Here is a 25,589-nt window from a genome sequence, read left to right on the forward strand (position 1 = left end):
AAATATTAAAAATCTGAGGTTTTCTGTGAAAACAAAAAGACTCTTGAAGGTTTTCTGTTTATAAAACGATGGCGAGCGTTTCCGCCACCATCTGGATCGCCCTGAGGGGATCGACGACGTCTTTCAGTTTGTCCTTCCTCAGAACCCAATCTGGTGCAAACCTGAACGACACAAAAATATGGAGCTAAATTAGTCCCAACATTCACAGTAAGATTTGCATCGTGTTGTACAGAACAGCGAATAATATCGTACATTTACAAATCTTCTTTTACACTTATTACGTCTTATTGCACACATGCAGATTTTACCGTACGCTTTGTGAATCTTTCTGACACTAATTTAGCTCCACAGAAAACAGCATTTTAGTTTCCACAGAACCAAAAGTCCTGTTTGGGTTTGTACAGATCAGATGCTGCCTACTTTGGTGGCGGTTTGGATTTGCGCGGCGTTGGCGGAACAAAGAAGCTCCCGTTGATCGAGGCGTTGATTCTCTGCCTGGTGATGCTGCGCTCTTCGTCCATTTTGTGTTTCCGCGCGGTGAGCCGGTAGATGCTGCGTATCCGGTCCAAAACTTTAGGCAGCTTCAGCACCTCCTGAGGGGAAATAGATTAAATTTAAATGTTTTCGTAAGGATTAGTGGGAAAGATTTTTTTGTCTGCTTCAGACCTGAGCGCGGCGCTCGTCCTGCAGCAGCAGAGCGAGAAGGAAGCAGGCTTTGGTGAAGATGCTGCCGCCCTTTTCGGCCACCTTGTCCCCGGCTTTCTCCCGGTATTTCTGCAGTAAATCCAGCAGCGTTTCCAGGGAGTTTTCCACCGAATACACCGCCTCTATGGTCAGGTGGTACTGAGGGAAAATACACATTTGAGTGTTAATAGTTAGATTTGAACCATCTTCTCTGATTGATCTCAGATGAAATTAATTAATTAATCACATGACAAATTAAAACAAGCTCAATAATTTACATTTTTTTCTTCTTTCTACCAAAAACAGGATGACAAAAGTCTTCAGTCTGCTGCTTTGGTCTCAACCAAATCTTTTTTTGAAGGGCATTTTTGTTTACACAGACTTCATAATTCATATTATTTGTTGTTTCCGTTTTGTTTATTCATTTTGGATATCTTAAAATGTCTTCCAGTTCATCAGAATTTAAAGTTTATTGATCTCTGAGACCATTATATTTAAGGATGCACCAATATGAAAATTTGGTCCATCAGATATTAATATTACTGTTCTTGCTGATATTATATAATATATTTCTCTACTTTTTTTGACACCTTTGAAAAAACAAACGATCATAAACAGACAGAAACAAGATGTCTGTTTATGATCGTTGTATTTATCAGCCCAATGCAGACATGTTAAAAAAAAATTACTAGTAACAACCGATACTGATGTTGGTGCTGATATATTGTGATTATATTCCTTAAATAGCCTCAAAACAACAACAATATTATCGTTTATTGCAAAAACTTATGGGACAATTTATCGTCCTTTTAAGGCCTGAAACAGTTAGATAGATACACTAATAACAGCTTATAGTACTAATTATTACTTAATGTATGACTATTAGAGATTTTTTAAGCACCAAAAATACTTTATTTTAGCCTTGTTGGTCTTTAATTTGCATTTGCCACATGTACTACCAACATCTTCCACCAGAGGGCGCAGTTCAAAAAAAGGATTCAATACAGGAGGGCTTTATGAAAAGTACAACTAGAGCCTGTTTTTGTAAAACCAATAAAATTAAGGGAAAAAAACCTGAAAGATTAAGTTGGTAAATTTCAATCAGCTTTTGTAAACAGGTTGAGATTTGTATAAAAATGAAAGATATTCAGTCAGAAAAGCATCGATGTTATGAACCGGAGACGTCAGTTGTACCTTGGAGAGGTTGAGGAGGATCTGGACGGAGAAGGTGATGACCTCCATGCAGGGTCCGCTCCGGTTGCAGCTGCGTATCAGCGTGAAGATGACACCGGTGGCGTCGCTTCCCACCAGCCGCTCGCAGCACTCTGGCGACAGCCTGGTGGCGGCCTCTGCATAAAAAACGTTTCCATCACCACTCAGCCGACAGCAGCGAGCGAAAACAATCCAGTCCTGGTCTTACCGAGGTTCTTCAGGGCCTCCAGGATGAAGGAGAAGTGTTTGTATCGGAGGAGATACTCCAGCGCAGAAGAGGTTTTGTTGCAGAGTTTGTCTTCCTCTCGTACTTCAGCAGAGATTTTGCGCAAGCGGAGCCTCAGCTTCAGGAGTTTGGGGTTGTCGCTCAGCATGCGGGAGCGGTGTCCTCTCCACAGAGCCTGCAGGGACACAGGATGGAGCCGTTTGAGCCTCTGATACGTCAACCGGACCGTGGAGTTCTGGTCAGAAATTTAGACTAATTCATCACCTAATTTGGGGCTTTTAATGATTTATCTTAACAGTTTTTATAAAATATTTAACCTAAAGTTGCACTTTATGTTAAACACAATGACTACAAAAATCTTAAACATAAAAAAAACCAAAAGTATTTTAAGATTACCGAGGTGGGAACCGCTACCTGAATAAGTTAGTTATGTTAAACCTTAAAGCAAAATCAAAACATTAGCTTGGCTAATGCTAAAGTGCTACACCAAAACGGTATTTAGCGGAAGCTAATGCTATAATGCTAGTTAAAAACCCATTCTGAAACCAAGAGTCAATGCACTGAACGATATTCTTTCAATAAGGAAATTATGCAAAACCCTGTTTAAGTTTGGTTTTACAGTAATTTAGTTATTTTTTTAGTATTTGCTTGCTCTATAAAGTTTTTCAAAAACACTAAACAAAAGGAAATGGAAATGCTGAGTTAAACTTTAAAGTAAGATCATGAATATAAACAAACCACCTGCAGGGTTTGTATCAGTCGATAAACAAAATTTCACAAATGTCAAACTTTATTCAACTAAAAATGTCCAAAATGACCAAGTAAATTTGCTCTTCAAAGTTTAGTCAGTCAGCTTAAGTACAGACTTAGCTAATGGTAGCGTTAGCTAATGGCACAGGCAGCTTTAGCTTTAGCCTCACCTGAGCTTTGACGATTCCTCGTTGAGCCCTCTTCTGTCGCCTGTCCAGGAGGAATTTTCGGGTCACTTCCTGGATGACGGCGGCGGCTTTGTGGCGGCGCGCTAACCAACGCCTGACCACTCTCTGGACCATCACCACCTTCCTCCTGTCCTCCAGATATCGTCTCCTCTGCAGTCTCGCTCTAACCCAACGCTGAGAAAAGCCCAGAGAACAGTTTATAGTCGGGTGCTACGCTCCTAAACCCAACAGTACATCACTGGTTCTGGTTTCCGGGTGTACCTGTACGGTAACGACCGACTGGATCTGTCTTTTTGCTGATTCCAAAGCCCAGTGGGCTCTCAGGGCTCGTTGGATCTTTATGGCGCTGAGGTGATGGAAAACCGCAGCCGTAAAATGGAGTCTCTGCTCTGCCTGGGCTGCCTCCAGGACCTGAAACCAGCCAGCATGAATTCAAAGTAAAAATCACAGAATTTGGATAGATTCCTCCCAGATATTAAAATTTAGACACGACTTGGTTTATGGCTACCTGTCGTTTTTCCTTCCAGGCTCGGCAGCATCTCTGAAGAGTGACGACAGCCTTCCTCATCAGCGAGTATCTGTTCTTCATCACTTTGGCTTCTGTAGTGGCTCGATATTTCCTCTGAATCGTGAGAGCGGATGATTTCAGTTTCAGGTACCGTTGCCGTTCACGGTGGACTCTGAAGGCGCTCTGGATGACGCTGGCAGCCTCTCGCCTTTTTCCGATCATTCGTCTGGACTTCATTCCTCGATATGCAGCCTGAAGAACGATGACGGCTCTTCTAACATCTTGGTAACGCTTTTCCTGAAGTTCTTTACATTTCTGCGCTCTAAACCTCTGCTGTATGACAGTCACTGCCCAGCATCGTCTCTTATAGTCTGTTTGCTGTTTGTATCTCCTGAAGTTAGCTTGAATGACGGTAGCGGCTTTGTGCGTCTTCGCCACTTCGCTCCTGACATGATGGCCTCTGAAGGCCGCCTGCAGGACGACAGCAGAGCATTTCATATTCAGGAAATGTTCTCTGTCTCGCCGTTGGAGAAGAAGACCCCGATAGCGTCTCTGGATGATGATGGCCGCCAGACGCAGAGCCTGGAACTTGACTCGCTCTCTGTGCTTTCTGAATGCAGACTGGATCACAGTTGCAGACTTTTGCCAATGAGCAACTTTGTATCTGACTTGAAGTCCTCTAAATGATGCCTGCAGACCAATGGCCGCTCTTCTCAGTTGTTCATATTGTCGTCTTTGTTGCCTTGCTGCCACTGCGGCTCGGTATCGGCGCTGAACCAAGACGACAGAGGTCTTGAAGGCCAGGTACTCCTTGCGTTCACTCTTGGTACGGTAAGCTCTCTGGATTACACTTGCAGCCTGATGCATCTGCCTTAAATTCTGTCTGGACTTCATTCCTCGATATGCAGCCTGAAGAACGATGACAGTTCTTCTAACCTTTTGGTAACGCTTTTCCTGAAGTTCCTTACATTTCTGCGCTCTAAACCTCTGCTGTATGACAGTCACTGCCCAGCGTTGTCTCTTAAGGCTGTTTGCTGTTTGAGTCTCCTGAAATTAGCTTGAATGATGGCGGCAGCTTTGTGCATTTTTGCAATTTGAGTCCGTGCATGATGGCCTCTGAAGGCCTTCTGCAGGACGACAGCAGAACGTCTAACATCCAGGAAATGTTCTCTATCTCGCCGTTGGAGAAGTAGAGCTCTATAGCGTCTCTGGATGATGATGGCCGCCAGACGCAGAGCCTGGAACTTGACTCTCTCTCTGTGTTTTCTGAATGTAGCTTGAATCACAGTTGCAGACTTTTGCCAATTAGCAACTTTGTATCTGACTTGAAATCCTCTGAATGCTGCTTGTAGACCAATCGTCGCCCTTCTGATTTGTTCATATTGCTGTTTTTGTCTTTTGGCTGCAACAGCAGCTCGATATCTGCGCTGAACCAAGATGACAGCGGTCTTGAAGGCCAGATATTCTCTGCGTTCACAGTGGGCTCGGTAAACTCTCTGGATCAAACCGGCAGCCTGATGCCAACGAGTGACTTCCTTTCTGACACAAAGTCCTCTGTATGCAGCTTGAAGGCTTATTGTTGCTCTTCTTAGTTGTTCATATTGTTTTCTCTGCTCTTTGGCTGCAACAGCAGCTCGATATCTGCGCTGAACATTCACAACCGACGTCTTTAGGGTCACAAACTGCTTGCGTTCACAGTGGCCTCGGTAAACTCTCTGAATCACCCTTGCAGCCTCCTGCCTTTGCCTCAATATTTGTCTAGATTTCATTCCTCGATACGCAGCCTGTATTAAGACAGCGGCTCTTCTGAGCCGTTGGAAATGTTTTGCATCCAGTTGTTTCTGCCGATAGGCCCTAAATCTCCGCTGCACAACGCAGGCTGCCCTGCGTCGCCACTCCAAGGCCAGCTGCTGTTGGTGTCGTCTGTAGTTTGATTGGATGATAGTAGCTGCCTTGTGCATCTTTGCCATCCGAGTCCGGACAAGGTGTCCTCTGAAAGCAGTTTGAAGAGTGATAACGGCTCGTTTTGTTTTAAGGAAGCTTTCTCTGAATTTCCTTTGGAGAAGAAGAGCTCGGTAGCGCCTCTGGATGATGACGGCGGACAGCCGCATCGCCTGAAACTTGACTTGTTCTCTGTGCTTCCTGAATGCAGACTGGATCAGAGTCGCAGCCCGATTCAAACGAGCAACTTCCTTCCTCACTTTATGTCCTCTGAATGCAGCTTGGACACAAACTGCAGAACGCCTCATTGTCAGGTAACTTTCTCTGTCTTTCCTTTGGACAAGAAGAGCTCGGTAGCGCCTCTGGATGATGACGGCAGACAGCCGCATCGCCTGAAATTTGACTTGTTCTTTGTGCTTTCTGAATGCAGACTGGATCACAGTTGCAGCCTGATTCAAATGAGCAACTTTCTTCCTTGCCCTGCGTCCTCTGTACGCTGCCTGGAGATGGACTGCAGCAGCACGCATGCGTTGGTATATCTGCATTTGCGTCTTAGCTGCTACTGTAGCTCGGTATCTTCTCTGGACAATCAGGACTGACGATTTTAGTTTAAGGTAGGTGCTCCGTTCCTGATACGCCCTGTAAGCCTGTTGAATAACCAAGGCGGACTGATGCCACTGACTGATGAGTCGTCTACATTTCCTGCCGCGGTACGCCGCCTGCAGAGCAAATGCTGCTCTTTTAAGCTCCTGGTAACATTTCACCTGAAGCACAGTCTCCCTGTAGGCCCTAAACCTCTGCTGCAGGATGCACGCTGCCCAACGTTGTCGCCTGAAGGTGATCATCTCTTTATGTCCTCTGAAGTTAGCCTGAATGACAGTTGCAGCTCTGTGCATCTCTGCAATCTTACTTCTCACACGAGCTCCTCTGAATGCCGCCTGGAGGACCATGGCAGACCGTTTCATTTGTAGGAAGTTCTTCTGGAGATGAAGAGCCCGGTAGCGTCTCTGGATGACAATGGCAGACAGCCGCATTGCCTGAAACCTGACTCTTGCTCTGTGCTTCCTAAATGCAGCCTGGATCATCACCGCAGCCTGGTGCCGGCGAGCAACCTCTTCTCTGACTCGTTTCCCTTTTGAAGCCGCTTGAAGGAGGATTGCCGCCCTCTGGATGCGCTCGTATTGCCTTCTTTGCTCCTTAGCTGCAACATTAGCCCGATATCTGCGCTGGACTTTAACGATGTGAACTTTTAAGGAAAGGTAGTGCTGGCGTTCCCGGTAGGTCCTGAAAGCTCTCTGGATGACTCCAGCAGATTCATGTCTTCGTTTTAGGATTTGCCGTGTTTTCATCCCACGGAGAGCGGCTTGCAAAACAACGGCAGCGCGTTTCTTAGCCCTCATTAGCTTAACAGCTCTGTAGCGTTCCTGCAACACTCTACAAGCCCAGAGGAGCTTTTTGTAGCAGCTTCTCTGCTGGTACTTCCTGATCTGAGACTGAATGATTACAGCTGCTTTATGCTTCACCTGCAGCTGCTTCCTGACAGCGTACCCTCTGTATGCGGCCTGTATGCAAACCGCTGCCTTGCGCTTCGATCGGTACTCCAGGTGGAGTCTTCTCGCCAGAGTGGCTGCTCTGTATCTCTGCTGACATGCCAAAACGGCTGCCTTGATTGCCAAGAACCGCTTCCTGGCTCTGCTTGTCAGAAATCTCCTCTGGATAATTTCTGCTGCTTGATGCAACTCCACTATTGTCTTCCTGGCTCTGTATCCGCGGAACGCCGCTTGGATGACCACAGCTGCTCGTCTCGTTGCTCGGTACCTCCTCACCTGCTCATCCCGGAGTATTTTGGCTCTGAAGCGATCCTGAATGATAACGGCTGCACACTTTGTTGCCAGGTAAGCCGTTCGAACTCTGTGCATCCTGAACTGAGCTTGGACTGCTGCTGCAGCTTTGTGTCTCTTCTTCAAGTCTTTCCTCACTGCGAACCCCCTGAAGGTGGCTTGTATCTTCGCGCTGGCCTGCTTCATGTTTCTGAACTCGCTTTGCTGCGCTCTGCAGAGGAGAACGGCTCGGTATCTGCTCTGGATGAGGATTGCTGCACTTTGAAGGAGAATATAGTGTTTCTTACATAAGAACATCCTAACCGCAGACTGAATGACTGTTGCAGCCTGGTGCTTCTCCCTCAGCTCTGTCCTGACTCTCAAACCTCTGAATGCAGCTTGGAGCATGATGCATGCCATTTTCTTCTCAATATATTCTTTCCTCATCTTGTTCCCCAGCAAAAACGCCTTACAGCGAAGTTGTATAACTACAGCTGCTGATCTCAGGGATCTGTAGTCCGTTTGGGCTTTATGCCGACGATAGTGAGCTTGTATCAGAGTTGTACAGTGATGCAGCGTTTTTATCCGGCTCCTCTCTGCTCTGCCTCTCCATGTAGCTTGGATAATGAGCGCAGCGCTCCGTAGAGCTTCATGTTCCTTCTTCATCTTTTGAGCTAAAACCGTCGCTCTGTATTTCTGTTGAATCACAACTGCAGCTTTTCTCATCAGACAATACTTCGTTTGGGCAGCGTGTTTCCTAAATGCAGCTTGGATCACGGCTGCTGCCCTGTGCTGCTTCTTCAGCGACTCTCTCGCCACCTTTCCGCGGTAGGCTGCCTGAATCAAAACAGCTGCACATCGAATCCTTACAAACCTCGCTCTGTCAAAGTCTCTTTTTAAAGAGGCCTGGAATCTTTGCTGGATCGTCACTGCGGCGCATCTTCTCTCCACAAACTTCTTTCTGACAGCGTATCCTCTGAAGGCCGCCTGGATGACGGTGGCGGAGCGGTTCTGCAGCTTTAACATCGTAAATTTCCTAAAAGCAGCTTGGATAACTCTAGCCGCGCGGTTTTCCTTCAGTGTTTTCCGATGTTTCCACTTCCTGAACGCTCTCTGGAGGCTCAGCGCCGCTTTCCGAACGAGGAAATATTGCTCTCGGTCTCTTTTGGAGGCGGCCCGAGCTCGGACACGTCTCTGAAGGACTGTGGCCGCCCGGCAGATTTTTGCATAAGCGTTGGCTGCCCTCTTCATTCTCCACTGAGCTTGAACTATAATGGTGTAATACTGGAGGCGCTGATAAGCCCTCAAGGCGGAAAACTTCCTCCAGTGAGCCTGAAGAGACGAAACAAGAAACAGTTCTGGAATCAATCATGTTACATGAAACTCCAGCTTAAATGAATAATTGTAAACTAAAGTACTTAAAACTGCAGTATGTTTATGTATTTGTTAAAATCATGTTGACAAGAGATGATCTGTGAAAACTAGAAAAAAAAAAAAATACAATTCACGCCTCTCTGCCTTCTCCCAGTATAAACTGCAGTAATACACCACTCAGTCAGAAACAACCAATCAGAGCCAGGAGGAGGGTCTTAGCGCTGCCAATCAATCTTGTGCTCTCCAAGGTTAGTAGTTAATTAAAACAAAACAAAAACTGAAATTGAGAAAACATTAAATGTATCTTCTATTGAGTATTCAACACCCAATCGATGTAAACAATCACAATTTTTTAATTCTGCACCTAAAAATTAAAGTATGAAAAAACAAACTGATAAAAACTAAACAATATTTAACTAACAATAAAAACTAGCAAACACTCTGAATTAGACAAAAATCACAAAGAAATACAACTAAATTATAATGAACTACAACTATAATAACACTGGCGTACATTAGGTTGATAGACAGCACTAAGCCCCGCCTTCTGGCTCTGATTGGTTGTTTCTGGTGTATTTCTTCAGACAGTGATAGCAGCTCAGGGAGGAGGGTCCATCTTTTTACAGATTATCAGTCACAACATGGTGGCAGTTTTAACAAATATGGAAAAGCTTTTTTTTTTTTTTTAAATTCACATACTGCAGCTTTAACTGCCCAAATATAAACTAAAGCAGGTAAAAAACTGTGGAGAATCATCGCCTACCTGGATGACAGTCGCTGCTTTATGCTGTAAAGCCCGAAGCCGAGCCTCTTTCTGGATTCTCAGCCGGTTCCGAGATAAATAACGTCTCCAGACCGACTGGATCACAGCAGCGGCGCGATTCTGCCTCTCAGCTCGACTCCTCAGGAGGAAACGCCGCACCGCCGCCTGGATTTTAATGGCCGCCTGGTTTCGCTCCTGAATAAAAACAAAAAATAGCCTTTAGGATGAAATATTTTTATGTTGGCTTAGTGACATTTGGAAACAAGTTAGTGAGTGATTTGATTTGCAGCGTAAACTTTTCTTAGGAGTTACATTCCTGTCCAAATTCATCACATTTTACTAAACTGAAACTCAAAATGGCCAAAAGCATTAAAAAGGAAAATAGGATATTTTAAGTTGATGAGTTAATTACCAACATCCATAGATGTGTAGAAACATACTGTACATCCCATAATTCAAAAGCACTGAGAAAGTGAAAATAAATAATAATGAGAAGAAGGAAGGAACCTGGAAGAGCAGAAGGTCTTTCCTCAGTTTGTGTTTCCTCCATGCGGCCTGGATGAGCCGAGCCGCTCTGGTTTCGATCCGCAGGTCCAGGAGGCGGGCGCAAAGAAACGACACGTATGACATCACAACCTGCAGGGACACCATGGCAACGGAGAAGTGGCTTAATTGATGCCATCGCCTGAACAAATTAATCCTCAGTTAATAAAAAGTAGGAAATGTGTTTTTGTAATGAAAAAGGTTTATTGGAGCAAATATTTGGAACAGAAAACAAAGTGCTGCTCTTCCCTCCTTTCCAAAATCTGATTGGTTGGTTTTGGTGCATTTCTTGAGACGACAACATTAGCTCGTGGAGGAGACGGATCTTTTCACAGATTATCTGTCTGAATCTGTCATGATGTGGTTTTACAAATAGTTCATACAGCAGCTTTAAATATAAATCACTGTTGCGAAGTTCCTCTGGATAATTAAATAAAAAAAGAGAAATCATTTGGTCATTTCTCCACACGTTTCCAGGCCATTGAAGCCTGTAGGAACCAAACCAAGTTTGTGGTTCTGGCCTCACCTTCTCGTTGGGGATGGTGTTGGACATGTCGGCCGGGTTGATCATGGCCGGCACTCCGCCCAGCGACGCCACCGCAGCGTTCACCAGTCTGAAGTTGTTCTTCTCGTTTTCCAGCAGATCTTTAAAGTCCGGAGACGGAGAATCCTCTCCTGCTTACAGAAAGCTAAGCTTTAGACATGCAGTGCAGACGGATAACTTCACTGCAAAAACAGAAAATCTTCAAGAATTTCTTACTGCAAATATCTTAGTAAGATTGAAATAAGAGTCCGTGGAACTAGAACTTATTTTTTAAATCAATATTAAGAAATTATTTACCTAAAACAAGCTCCTATATCTTGCTGAAAAGTTACTTGCAAGTTAGTTTTGTCTTATTTCAATTAAACTAACATATTTGCACTAGAACCCAGACCAGCGGTTTCCAGACTTTTTTCCAAAATCAAAAACACTTGAGGGACCAAAAAACTATTTTTCTTTAAATTAAATTTGAATTTAATTTTTTCTGCTGTAAAACTTAAACGCTAAATATTTTAATGAAATTAACAAAAACATTTTTGTTGTGCATCGTGCTTTTGTTTTTATGTCTATTTAGGCAGTTTGTCAAATAAATGAATAAAAACTTATTTTATTGTAGCTAAGTGGTTTATAAAATCATAACTATTTCACAATTGTTTTATTACAACTGTTAGACAATATTTTGGTGTTGATTCATTTCCTTTTTTGGTTTTGGGATAATGTCCAATATTCTAAAAAGTTTATTTTATTAATTCGATTAAAGTTTGTTTCTATTAACTGCATAACTAAGATTAATGCAGAAACCTGGTTAAGAAATTAGCAGCATGTTTCTTGTTTTAACCAACATTTTTTTTAAGTCAGATTTTATTTTCAAATGTTTTGCTCCCTTCCATAATTAGCAGTTAAAAATCATCTGGTGACCAAAATGGCCCCCAGAAGTCCCCTGATTTTAGACCAAAATACTTGATAATTATTTCAGATTTTTGCTGCATTTCTGCACAGATCAGATCTTTACCGTCAATTTCCGCCGCCGGCGAGTCGAAGGAGCCGTCAGAGTCGCTAGCAGAGCAGTTTAGCTCCAGGCGCCCCCTAGTGGCACACTCCAGGGTCTGCGTGGTTCTCTGGCTGACAGAGGCTTCCGGAAGGAGAGCGGGGTGGTAGTGGTGCAGCAGGAAGCAGAGGACGCGGCCGTCAGAGAACGACACGGTGAAGTTCTCCACCTGCACACAGAAACACAGGTTAGTGCGCCGCTTGGTTTTATTAGGCAAGAATCACAAATAAATGAGACTCACACATAATCCTCACTTAAGATGTTTAATCTCGACTGTTTATAGGCAAGCCACAGTTACTTTGCATCTCTCCAATTGTTAATATTTCTTTTCTCGAAAAATGTTTCATGTTATTGTTTACATCCGGTAATTTGGTGCATGCAGACAACGTTGGCGGGCGGAAAGACGATGCTTTCACATGCCATCCGTAGCTGCGCTGCCGCCAGTGCACCAGAGCAAAGGGAAAAATAATGCAGAAAAACTGCAGAAGAACTCAAAACCTTCGTTTTTCTCACTCTGCATGTCAGCTACCCGCAGACCCGTTGCCATAGCAACTGACTGACAACAGCTCCACTAGTGCATTCAACACTAACAAAACACTCAAATATTCCCCACACATAGAACAGAACATTCAGTCCTTTACAGTTTAATGTTTTCAGGTTGTTTGATTACTAATAAGTGATCGCTGTGGTTCATTAGCTACCGCTGCTACAAGCTAAGCTAACACAGCAGTGGTAGATTATCTACCGCTATTAGCTAAGATAACACAGCAGTGGTAGATTAGCTACCGCTGCTTTTTGCTAAGCTAACACAGCAGTGGTAGATTAACTACTGCTGCTATTAGCTAAGCTAACACAGCAGTGGCAGATTAGCTACCGCTGCTATTAGCTAAGCTAATTTTGATCTGTCAGAGTTTGTGTGTGGGCCACTTTTAATTTTTTTATTTCGTTACTGAACCAAAACCCACAGAATTCTGCAGGACATCTACATGTTAAGGTTCTCATAGTCAAGCTAGCATAGCTGACCTGCTTCTCCCTCCTTTGCCATTTTTTTTTTTATTAAAACTTTTTCTTGACAGAGTTATTTAGTTGTCAGTGTTGACAATCAGTGGCGAAGCACTGTGTCCCTTTTTCTTTTATACATCAGGCGTACATTTAAGATTTAGCTCATTATATGTCGACAGCTCATCAGCCAAATCCAATAGTAGTCTTGGTTGCTAACAGTTCTTTGCCCTCCCTCGCATACTTGGCGTCACGCTGCAACGCGTCTATAAAGAAGAGCATTTTCACCTTTATGTGGTAGAAGTCGCACACGGCGCAGACCCAGTCCATCAGCAGTGTAATCTTGGCGCTCGTGTGTTTGTACGGTGGCCTGGTCTTCGCCGGGCTCGGCTGACCGGCCCGGTCGGCCCGGACCAGGGCCAGTCTGCGTTTGGTCCTCAGGGTTCGCTTCAGGAAGTCGACCTCCTCCCTGAGCTGAGCCTCATCCAGGATCACCTCCACCTTCAACCAGCAGACGTCACCATAAAACATTCATAAAAACGACGATTATGCAACCTGGTTACTGGCGTCTAAAAGGAGATTCCCACCTGAAAGGCAAAGATGATTTTCCACAGGAGGCTCAGCGTTTTCTCTCTGTGGCCGTCAACAATATCTCTGGAGTCGATGACGGAGCCTAACAACAAAAACATTAAGAAAACAACAGGGTTCAGGGATGTTTTTAAAAACTTTTCCAGCACCAAACTTTGGAGATAAGAACAATAGAAATTAACTAAAAAAATAGCTTTAATTCACCATTGTACAATATCATTTATTACTGTTACTAGTAATGTCTTTTGGTAGTATTTTACATTCTACAGCTAAATAGACAAACTTTTAACAATATTTCATGTTTTGAAATGTCTCCAACACAAACCTGACTGGTCCGAGAGCAAAACACTAATTTAACAAGAAAATCTCTTGATTTAATATAAAATATAAGCTAACCATTATTTTAATTAAATATATTTGTAGGTTATTGAATCATTAGGAATAATAAATACTCATTACTTTGAAAAAAACCCAACTAATCTTGTGAAGGTAAATGACCCTAGTTCTTAAATTTACTGATTTAACTTCAGACAGTGGAAAGAAAATGTGTCTTTTAATTAGTTGTATAAAAATATCTGGTTTCGACTGTAGATTTAGACTTTAAATCAAATGTTATACTGGACTTTACTAGAAAACTGTGCAGTTTGAATACAAACACTTTCAAGGACTTCACACAGAAATCAAGGACTTTCCAAACCCTGGAAACACCTCATTGACATTCAAGCATTTTCAAAGATTTCAAACCCTGAAATGAAACTGAAATCCTGGATATAAACGGAAGAGTTTGGTTTTTAGTGCTGCAGCAGCTCGTTACCGCTTTCGTCCTTGAGGTCGACGCCTCTGCCTCTCAGCAGCTGCAGCGCCACGTCAACGTTGTGAACTTTCTGGAGTCGACTGACGGCCGGCAGACGCAGCTTCGCCGAGAGACTCCAGTCCTGAACGAGAAGCTCCATCACACGACTGGACAAGAAACAAAACATTAAAAAATATTGAATTTTATAACATTACAAGATGCTCAATATTTCTTACTTATTTTTTTTATTTTTACTTTTAACATAGGATCAAATTTCAGACAGAAAAATGATAAATCATGCAAATTAAAATTATTGAGCTCGTCTTCAAAAGCGCTGTGACCAAAAAAAACTGAAAACATTTAAATTGAAGACGTCCCACTCACACCAAGCGAATGCCGCATTTCAAATCGACGGCCAGATTTTTCACAGCGAAGTTGAACTCATCGAGCGGCGTCTGGACGTGGGAGACGGGCAGGCCCAGGTAGGCCAGGTGGCGGGGCAGGATGCCCTCTCCGCTCAGGAAGTCTCTGGAAAAGGCCAGCAGCAGGTCCTTACTCGCCTACCAGACAAAACACAAACGGAGTGAAGATTTAAATCAGAGAATCCTGTGAACTAGCGAGAGAAACCCCATTAAAGAGAGAAACATGGACAGAAACGTTAGGAAATTCAGTGTAAAAGGGGATGGAAATGTGTGGGGCTGAGCAATACACAGATTTTATCAATTAAAAACTGAATTTTATGGTCTTGGAGATTTAATTTTTGGGAAAATGAGGCAGCCATCTTGTTTTACAGCTATGTAGTGATTTCCATGTTGACTCAAAATGAATGAAATAAAAGCGAATTTTTCAGGTGGAGATATTCTGTGATTTCTATTGTTTTTTAGGAAACAATTATGGGAAAAAAATAAACTTAAAACTGGAAATTAAAATTTTAATTTGGCATTTACAATAAATAAGCCATAATCGCTCAATCCTACCACATCTGTAGTTTTTGCAATATGTATTGACTAAATTAACTCAATATGGGCATCTGCATAAATACTGCAACTTCATTATTTTAGTAAAGGATTGAAAGGACAGATTTTGCTTTTAAACCACTTAAGATTTTGATGCAATAGTAGAAATACAAAAGATGCAAATAAATGAATTCCTTTTTTTAAACAATCATTTATTAATATAATGCACTTAAAAACCTGCAAGTCTTAAAACTGCAAGTCTTTTAAGTGAATGTAAACCAGGTGATAAGCTTTGGCTAAAACATTTTCAGACAATTTGTTTCATTTTCTTTTACTTTAAATGCAAAAGATAGATATATCGATAGATGATAAAGAGAAAAGTGTGTACTCCAGATAACTTTAATTTATCTGACACAGACAATTCACATTAACTGACATTTCTGTAAATGTGCCATAATTAGCCAAAATTTTATTTTTCATCTGTTGTCCTTGGACTATGCCAATTTTCTCCTGCTGAAAAACAAATAATTTTAAAATGACTTAAACAAATCGTGTCAAATACTAAAAAACTTAAAAACAATAAATCAATTACTAAATTAGTTGATTATTACCATAAATCATTCATCACAACTAATCAGTTACAATTGTTTTTTTTATTTTTTTGCAGTAAATATTGATATTTCTGAAATAAACTTCTCCTGATAGAATAGTTTCCTTGTTTTTTCACAGTGTTTCCAGAATATTTCCATATTTTCACAATGTGACCTTCAGGTTTCATGCAGCAGAGAGACGCGACCTTGACTCACTTTGAACTCTGCGTCGATGCAGAACAGACACGGGTCGTGTTCGATCAGACGGGATTCTTTGGCTTTGTCCAGGAAGTAGACGAGCAGCAGAAGCTTCTTCAGCGTGAAGCGGGACAGCGCCTCCTCATGGCCTGGAGCAGAAATGAAGTCGTCATGGCAACCATAAAGGGTTAATAAGGCAGCAAGAAATAATCAAGAGAAAACATCTGAACATGTATGGAATAAAGTCTCTGCCATGAAATAAAAATAAAAGCCCAACAGGAAGTCATAATTATGAGCTTTAAAGTTATAATAAATCATTTTTTAAAATCAAAAACACTGAGGTCAAATAACCAGATGTTTCTAGATGTTCAACATCATGACTCATTACATTTTTACCTTACTTTCTGATAATTGACTTTAAAATAAAAAATTATGACTTCCTGTTGGGCTTTTTTTTTTTTTCTTTCATGGTACTTTCATACAATATTCAAACAAAAAAAACTTTATAAAATCTTAATGCGTCCGCTCTCCAACAGACCGTCAACCAATTTGATTCGGGTGAATGGATCGCCTCTAAGACCTAAAGTTCATCAGAGCGCCTCTCCGTTTTTACCGTCTTTGTAGAGGTTAGGCACCCGGGCGTGTCTGAAGGCTGCAGCGATGTCCGGGTTCCAGAGGAGGCGCTGCAGGACGAACATGGCCAGACCCAAAACGTCGCTGTTGCTCTCCAGGGAGATCAGCTCCCCGAAAATAGTCTGAGGACGCACAACGTTAGCTTAAAAAAACGCCTTAAAAACGTTAGCATGATAAAATATATATGTAAAATAACACTGGGTGATACAAACAAAAAGCTACAACAAATGGAAAATTAGTTCAGAATTCTGTGGACATAAAGTCAAAATTTGTGGGGGAAAAAAAACAGAAGTCCATTTTTTTTTTCTAAACATTGGCCCCAATCTTCTTCCATAGATATGAGGTATTGGGGGCTCCACATTAAACATCTGCTCGGGGCCCCAAAAAACTTGGTGCCAGCCCTGTTTTAGTTAATGTTTAGGTGCAAAATTTAAAAAACTGTCAAAGTATGAAAAAACTACAACTATAAATCATAAAACCTCAACTGAAACTAAGGAATATTTAGCCAATAGTAACTAATAAAACTAGAACCCACTAAAAACTAATTAAGGCTGAATTTGACAAAAAGTCACAATGAAATAAACTGTAAAGAAAAATTATGAATACTGTACAGCACCTTGGTGCATTTAATATCTACTTTTAAATGCTTTAAAAATCCCAAAAACTATTGAAGCGAGTTACCTCCAGGCCGATCCGTAACCAGAGCGGATTGTATGACAGCAGCCAGTTCAGGACTTTCTTACGTTCGCCTGATCAAAAACAACAAAAAACATCTCAGACTTAAAGCTGGACAACAATAATATGTTTACTGCGATAAACACGTAATCAATATAGAATATTAACTGAACTTCAATCTAGACCCGCAAGGCATTCTGGGGGATGTAGGCAGAGGAAAGGCTTTAGCCGCTCAACCTCTCACAGCGAGCTAAGCTAGGTTGGTGGCATTAACTCACTAACTCATTCTTTGGTTGCCTAGCAACAACCTGCTGGTAAGAAGCAGTTTCAAGTTCCCCCCCAAACTTCGGTTGCCTAGCAACAACATGTTCAGTAGCAGTTTAAAGTTTCTCCTCCGTGTCTCATAGCAGTGTGGAGTGAAAAGTGGATAAAACTGGCGTCGTTCCACCAGTTTGGCTGCATTTCAGATATTTAAAAACTAATCAATAATTATCGCAATACGTTTTTCAGTCGTACTTCAGAACGAATGAACATTTTAAAATGGCCGTCATGGCGTCGTACCAACGTCCTTCCAGAGGTGGCGGTCTTTGCGGACCAGCAGCCGCCGGGCCTCCACCTCCAGCTCCAGCCTCTGGATGGCCTTGACCACGGCCTCCGAGGTGAACAGCTGGCAGGCGGCGCGGCGCAGGCGGTTCAGCTTCCGTTTGGCCGTGTAGGTGCTGAAGGACATCTCCTCCTTGGTGGGCGCTTTGGGAACGCTGAGGTCATCCCCGACGCCCAGCGCGAGCGAGACGGCGCTCACTGACAATAAAAACTATTTTATTATTCATCTGTAACCTAAAACATAGCTCGTCTATAGCCACGTGTTACAGCGCCGTGCTACCTTTAGCCACTTCGGTGTTGACCTTGAAGTCGTCAGGGGTCAAGACGTGGTTGAGCCACCAGGAGAATCCTCTCTCCTGCTTCTCGATCCAGCGCTCATCGTAGAACATGTTCTTGGCTGCGAACGGCATCGGGTGTCTCGGCAAAGCTAAGAACGACACAGAAAACTAAATAAAATCTCCAAGATGAGGAGAAAAAAAACTAAATTACCGTATATGTCTGATGCAGATTAAAGCCACTAAAAATAAAATGACATTTTTCTTCAATATTTTGACTAATCCGCCATGAAAAGCAGAAAAAAACAATAGAGTCCAGTACATTTTTCAAAAAGTAACTTCTCCTGCATAACACACATCTCTGTCTCTGAAGCTTCAGAAAACAATCTGAGATCAAAATCTGATTTATGAAAATAAAGTCAGAATTCTTAGAGAGGAAAGATTCTCAGAAAAAAGATACAATTAAAATATTACAGTCAAAATTCAGAGGGAAAACCAACTTTTAAAGTTTAGAGCAATAACAATTGAATTCTATGTGAAAAAAGGCTAAATTTTGAGAAATAAAATCATCAAAATTTTATGAAAAAAATTCTAAAAAGAAAAGAAAGTCAAAATTCTGGGGGGGAAAATCTAAATTTTGTGAAAAAGTGTGAAAAGAGGTCAACATTCTTCGACATAATTCTGTGAATTAATCTTGTGATAAAACATAATTATTAATTGCTTTTATTTTTAACTGTGGCCCTAATCCTCTTCCGTACATACCCGTCTGTTTTGGCTTGATGAACATTAGCTTCGACTGAGCTACAGCAACCACTTTTGAGATCTTCACAGCCTGACAAGCGGACGCCTTCGGAGCCAAAGCACCTAAAGAAGAAGACGACCAGGAAAATACCTCAGGAAACTGCAAAACAGAAAACAGATCCAAATGCCCCCAGACGACATGAAGATGTGCAGATTTATACTTTTGGTTGGGACTTTGGCGCTCGAACGTTTAGCCTTGGAAGCAGCTGCAGACTTTGCCGTCCTCACAGACTGGGTCAGGTCTAGGCAGGAAACAAAGATGGATTAATTACTCATCTTTATTAAAACTGTCACACAATTACTGTTGGGTAACTCAGAATGAAGTCATAATATTAGGATATTGAAGTACTAATTTTCAGAACTCCAGCACAAAAAAACAACAAAACAAAAAAATCCACGCTTATTTCTTATTAAAATGACTTTTGATATTCTTCTAGTAAAATTGTGCCTGTATTCTGCAAATATTGTGACTAAATTCTTGCAGCCTGGCTGTGATACTCTGTCATACAACAAGCAGAAGGGATGACTGAAATAAAAGACACTTTTTAAAACTGATTTGACATTTGTAATTTCTTTTTTAGAAAAGTGGAAAAAAAAGATTAAAGAGGCAGCATTGTGTGTTTTCCAGGCACATTGTGCCATTTTATTGCACAATCCACTATGATACCTTTAATTATAAAAATGCTACATATATCAAATGGCTTGAAAGAAATTTTACTTCCTGATTTAAAGTCTGTCTCTTTAAGAAGCTCCGCCTCCAGAAAGTCTTTCCAACATGGCTCCTCTATTAATCCTTTAACGTTTTTACTAGCGTTGCTCTGAGCAGTAGCTCCTATAACGAGCTCAGCTGATTCAGTTCCACCAGATGTTTGCTAATTGCTGCTGGCTAGTCTGAAGGAGCTGAGTGGAGGAGGAGCAGCGCCTCGAAGGCGGAGCTAGGTCCACCCAGGCGTTTTGCACAGCTTGCCATGGATATTAAGATTTCTCAAACATGCATGAAAGAGTCAAAGCAAAACTGAGAATAACATAACTAGGCCTGTTGCAATAAGAAATAAATCAATTAATGACATGATACATTGAAATGAGCTCAATAATTTTCATATGCATAATTTAGCGTTTTTTCTAAAAACTAAATGCTTTGGTTTCAACCAGCCCTTTTTTGAAGGACAATTTTGTTTACAGAAAATGTATAATTCATTTTATTTGTGGTTTTGTTTACTATGGATATTTAAAGTGTCTTCCAGATGTTAAATGTTCATTAGAATTTTAAGTCTATTGATCTTTGTGAAAATGTTCTTACATTATTTTTCCATTATTTTTACTTTAAATGGTCTCAAAACAACAACATTACCGTTGTTCTGGGACAATTTATCATCCAGCTAAATCTGTTATTGTAACAGGCCTAATTCTAACATATAAAGCTCAAAAATTGACTTTGCATAATACTCACTTGTGACTTTCTCCCGCTGACTTGTGTTCCTGCTCTGGACCATCGCTGGCGGCTCAATTTTCCCGACCACAACCCGACTCCTCTTCACCCGCTCCAGCATTCCCGAGTCCCCGCTCTTGGTGGAATCGGCTCTCAAGAACTCCTCACTCTTCCTCTTCTTGCTTTCCGCTGTCAACTGGACAGGGAACAAGTCTTCCTGAGAAGAACCAGCTGGGGACAAGTTGGAGGAGCTGGCAGCAGGAGGAGCGTGAAGCGGCGAAGAGGTGACAGAGAACCGAGACATCGCCGGGTCTGGAGGGGAAGAACTTTGATTGGGGCTGGAGGAGGTGAAATCCAGGAATTCATGTCCAGCATCACACTGTTCAGCTCCCGTCTCAGCATCTATGATGGGAAGGCTCGGAGTTCCCGGACCGGAGTCGCTCTGGCTGCCACCGTCGGAGAGTTCAAGCGTTTTCTCCAGTAGCCGTCGGCGTGACTTCCTGATTTTCCTCCCTCCAGGACTGCCGGCCTCCACAGACGCTTTGCCTTTGGTCACAGTGGCAGATGTGAAAGAAAACTTTACCTTTTCCTTTTCTACAACCTTCTCCACCTTTGAAACAATCTTTTTGCTGACGAAAAACGTGAGTCTCGGCTCGTGAGGCTGCGCGTTTTCGCTCTTCGACTCCAGAGAATCTGAAAACTCGCAGCTAGAACTTGTATTTCTTGGACTGGTGTCAAGATGTCCGAGGTCCGAGTCTATCAGAACCAGAGCGTCCTTCAAAGAAGGAAGAGAGGATCCGGTTGAGTCGCCGTCAGGGGCAGGAAGCGGGCTGCCGGACTCAATACGAGGCATCACTTTCTTGAACATCTCTGGCGTACCGATTGGAGACAGAGTCCTGTCAAACAATTTAGTCAGTTCATTGTTTTTAGGATTTTCTGTGACGCCATCAGGGCCAGCGTGGACGACCTTTGTAGTCGGGACAAGCAGAACGACCGGCGAGTTCTTCCTTTCTGGAGAAACGTTTCCCTGATCCGACAAGACAACGGACAGTCGACCCGGATTCGACGTGTTCTTGTCCACTAGTTCCAAGCAGCGATCTTGAAGCAGGTTTTCCTTCATGACGCCGTTGCCCTTGTTGAGCGAAGCAAGCGGGCTGCGCACCTTTTCCCGCTTATACTGCGACTGCCGCGACACCTGGAAGGTTTTGTTTCCTGCCATCTTCCGTGGACACGCCGTTCTTGTTGATGGCGTTTGTGTTTTTTCCATCCCTCTCTTGTGTTTGATCGAATCCCATAAGCTCTTCTGCAAGAACAAAAACAGTTAATTAAGTTACACTATCATCTAACATTGAAGAAAAGCTCCAGACAGTTCTACGTTTATTCTTCTGCATCTCAGCTTACCTCATTTTTGCTAATTCAACAATAAGGAAAATGAATATGCTGCAAGTTCGCCTTTACATGTGCTTGTCTTCTAATAATGAGGCTTCGTTTGCTAGGTAAAGGGCTGTATCTGCAAATTGTGACGTCATAATCATGACATTTTAGACAAGGCAGCTTTACGACACACAAAATTTTTTAAAGTATTAGCCATCTGCCAGACTTTTTAAACCAAGAGTCCATTAATTTGTGTCCAGCAACATGTTCTGCCTATCAAATGCAAAAATAAATTTTTGGTGGATTTGGTACCAAAACTGGATCGAGCCCAGGTGCCCCACGTACTTCTGAATCTGGCCCTGTTCACACACAATCTTTGTTTTTCACAGACTTTGTATTTTCCTTTCAGATTAAACTGTTTGTTGTGACATACAACTCTTTACACATCACAAAAAAATTATGTTTAAAACAATATTTTAAAAAGTAAAATACCTCCTCACTTGAATTTACTTACACAAAACAATTGCTTACGACTTAGAGGCCTGGACTCTGCTTAAGTTTTAAATTTTACCCAATCGCTAATGTTTGTCTGTGACTTATGTAAGAAGAGTTCAATGCTATGAATCTTACCCTAAGTGCCAAGTGGAGCAAAATAGCTATTAATCTTAATATTTGGAAGTGTGGCCAACACAAACAGAAGGCTTCTCACTTCCTCCGCTGCCATTGCTTAAGCTACAAACATAGTACAGAAAATTGGCCAAGTAGAAATTCTACCTGAGGGAATCCCAGTAAATGGGAGAAAGCCCCGAATGTGTCAGAAGCGAGATTTTACACAGGAAGGCAATAGCCAGGCTACTTACAGACAAAATTCAGTGTAAAAATTTCAAAAAGAGTCGGAGCTATACAAAGAAAAAAAACTGAACTGGATAGAAAATATCAGATTACAAGTTTAGATTTGCTTAAAAGCAGCTTCAGAAACAATGGCAACACTTTTTTAGTTTTGCATTTAAGATGAGACGTAACCTTAAATCACCTTGGTGTTTATTTCTACAGTTGTGAAATTACAGGCTGATACCAGTGTTTTTCAGTCTCTGGCTTAAATAAATGGGTGATGAACAGGCTAATGCTATCATTTGAAGCAGGAGCAGAGATGCATCTAACATCTGCAGGGCAGTTTCAGTGTGCAGCTACCTTTTTCTTTTTTGTCGGTTCTGCTCTCCCCAGCAGAACAGCTTGATGTTTAAGAACTCCATTCGCATTGAACGAGATCACCTCTCTGATGCCACCTTCTTCTGTTGGGGTCCAGCTTATTCTCAAGGTGAATGAGCTCAGAGGCTGCAAACCCAAACACGGAGAGAAAGTAGGAACAGTTGATCCATTGCAAATCCACAATAAAAGTAATGGTGTTTCTGATAAAAATGTAGGTTCAAAAGTACATGTTCCAAGCTAGTGGCTTGAATATTGATAAAGTAAAACAGTTACCTGGATCGTAAACGTGTTCTGGTCCACAGAAAAACCTTTATTTGACGGAATCTTTTCGATTGTAACCTCCGCTTCTACATCCTCAATCGGGTTCTCAATTTGCAAAACAGCGGATTTCGAGGTCCCCAACTTTACAGTACCGAAAGACACAAAAGGTGGCTTTGAAAACTGAATGAGACTCAAAACTGGAACGTCGTTCTCCTTATTAGCATCAACTTTCTTCCCCGGACTGATATACAGCAGTCCCCGTTGTGCTGAAGTTACCGCTTCAGCCATTTTTTTAAGACAATAAAAACGCGATTCGAAACAAACTACATGTTACGGAATTGTAATCAACGTTTTGTGCAAAGCAAATCCAGTTAGTACGTGATCGGGTCTGAGACATGCCAGCTAACAAACGTTAAAACACAGCATTATTTCAAATTCTGCCTAAAGGAAAATCAGCCAATGGCAAGCGAGCTGCTTTTGAGCCATGCCCAATGAGGAGAGATAATACAAGGACGCACTGTTGAGAACCAATCAGTGTCCGAATACATGTTTAAACAATCACAGTCCACGCCTACATTCAGAGATTAACAGTAAAAGAAGAGGGGCCACTTGTATTATTTTTTCAACTCAACGCAAACGAGTTATTTAATGTTTGTTTTAAATACATATTTTCCAAGACAAAAGCAGTTGTAAGAATTAGTACATGTATTTAAATGCATGCATTTTTTCTGACGAGGACAGTGATTTTATAACAAAAAAATATCTATTTTACTTTCTAACCCCAAATTTTAAAATACGTGACACACGCTATTTTTCACAATCTTTGTCCTAATTCGAAACCTGTCATTGCACAAGCCAATGTAATCGTTTAAAACCAAATTAAATCTTACTTTCGTTGAATATAGGGAAGTATTTCTCGTTGGACCACTGCATACCCATCTGGCTACATAGCTCGCCGTGATCGTATAGTGGTTAGTACTCTGCGTTGTGGCCGCAGCAACCCCGGTTCGAATCCGGGTCACGGCAAGAAATGCTGGTTGTTTTTTGTGTTGTTTAAACAGGTTTTTATATACAAATAAATATGGAGGTAACTAAAATACTAGAAAATAAAATTCAACTCATTACATTTAATTACTGTCAAACTGCTTGACCATTTGCTACTGAGGGTTAGGTGCACACACACTAAATGAATATATTATTATGAAGGAGTGGAACTATTGCAAAAGATATTGACTTAAACTTGTCAATATTTTGTGACACCACTATAATGAAAATATGAAAAGTGACATACGATTGTAATGAACCCTCTTATATTCTAAAAACCATAAATAAAATTAATTGCAACTAAATGCTTTCAAAGGTGAACCCATGAATAAATATCACTGTATATGATATTTACTCATCTCATTTTACTGGAGATTTGCTGGAGAACTCCAGCAAGCAAACAACACAATGAAGACCAAAGAAAAGAAAAGCCGGTGGTCAGTAATTTAAAATCAGAATGTTTGATTGAATTGAAATTTTTTTTTTTGGAAAGATTTTTTTATGTTAATTGGTGATATATAAAACTACATAAAGCTTAGAACATGTGGTCCACATATGAAATAGTAACACTAACAAAACAAATATATATCAAGAAAAATAACACAGCAGTCAGAAGGGATGATTTATATTATCTAGTATTTGTTATTTGGCTGGTATGACTGCTGTTTGCTAGATAATATAATAATGAATATAATATATAATTAACATGATATAACCTACCACCAAATGTTATAATTTTAAAGTGCAACATATTAAAAACTGTCTTTAAACAAGGTTTTTATATACAAGATAAATATGGAGGTAACTACTAGAAAATAAAATCCAACTCATTACATTTAATTACTGTCAATTGTTATTGTTACAATGAAAAGCAGGCATAATTGTCTATTAATCACCTGTTTTGTGAAACTTATGCTGATTGGAAGAAGTTTTTGTGGATTTTTTTAATGGATTTTCTCCTTTTTTTCAATTTTCCAGCTTCCGGAAGCGAATGCGTGTCACGTGATTTGAGCGCTGTCCAATCAGCTGCCAGAAGCGGACGGCTCGTAATTTTGAACAGACGGGGAGCAGCCAGCGATGAGTGCTGCAGCTAGTTAGCTGGTAGCAAAACATCGACAGATATTTCTCCAAATAATGGACTTTACGCTGTTTCTCTACTCTGGATAAGGTGGAAACAAATCCGTGTTGCTATTATTAAACATGGACTCTCATATTATCACTCCTGGACCCTATCGAGCCACAAAATTGGTGAGTTTTTGTTGTTTATAGAGCAGAATGAGACCTCGCTAACTATTTTACTAACGGAAAGGTTTGGGGTGTTTTTGTTTCAAATATGCAGTAACAGTTGCGTACACCTCTTTGATAAACTAATTTTAATAAGAATTGAAACTAAAAAGACGTTTGTTTCTTTTACTTTTTCTCAAAAACATTCCTTTCACCCTGACTTTAAAAGCAGCTCTTCTCAGCAGCTGTTCAGGAGTAAAATCAAATACTTTAGCAGTTAGCTTACTAAATGCTTATCATGGTTGGTTAACTTTGTACATTTTAATTTACTTAAGTTTC

At 41.4% G+C, this 25,589-nt stretch overlaps 2 protein-coding genes and 1 non-coding gene across 3 annotated transcripts in view; 2 read left to right on the forward strand and 1 right to left on the reverse strand.

Annotated features, from left to right (window-relative positions):
• LOC116730862 (abnormal spindle-like microcephaly-associated protein) lies at positions 1 to 23,413 on the reverse strand. Its single transcript, XM_032580385.1, is given in 27 exon segments — positions 1 to 161; positions 421 to 593; positions 667 to 843; positions 1,879 to 2,033; positions 2,105 to 2,297; positions 3,043 to 3,234; positions 3,322 to 3,471; positions 3,569 to 4,593; positions 4,596 to 8,661; positions 9,467 to 9,661; positions 9,974 to 10,102; positions 10,536 to 10,684; positions 11,563 to 11,767; positions 12,886 to 13,098; positions 13,185 to 13,270; positions 14,000 to 14,145; positions 14,363 to 14,538; positions 15,741 to 15,871; positions 16,336 to 16,477; positions 17,037 to 17,104; positions 17,592 to 17,831; positions 17,914 to 18,060; positions 18,671 to 18,772; positions 18,871 to 18,951; positions 20,160 to 21,441; positions 22,704 to 22,847; positions 22,995 to 23,413. Coding segments are annotated over 27 exon segments (10,146 nt in total). The 5' UTR covers positions 23,271 to 23,413; the 3' UTR covers positions 1 to 58.
• LOC116730867 (DEP domain-containing protein 1A-like) overlaps positions 15,774 to 25,589 on the forward strand; it is a 22,218-nt gene continuing 12,402 nt past the window's right edge. Inside the window, exons 1-2 of the mRNA XM_032580400.1 lie at positions 15,774 to 15,887; positions 25,005 to 25,274. Of these exons, the coding sequence (XP_032436291.1) occupies positions 25,227 to 25,274 (48 nt within the window). The 5' untranslated portion in view covers positions 15,774 to 15,887; positions 25,005 to 25,226. The remainder of the gene's footprint in view (positions 15,888 to 25,004; positions 25,275 to 25,589) is intronic.
• Positions 23,937 to 24,008, forward strand: trnah-gug (transfer RNA histidin (anticodon GUG)). Its single transcript has one exon. It is a non-coding gene; the product is annotated as a tRNA-His (tRNA).

Source organism: Xiphophorus hellerii, chromosome 13, assembly GCF_003331165.1.
Source record: "Xiphophorus hellerii strain 12219 chromosome 13, Xiphophorus_hellerii-4.1, whole genome shotgun sequence".
NCBI lineage: Eukaryota > Metazoa > Chordata > Actinopteri > Cyprinodontiformes > Poeciliidae > Xiphophorus > Xiphophorus hellerii.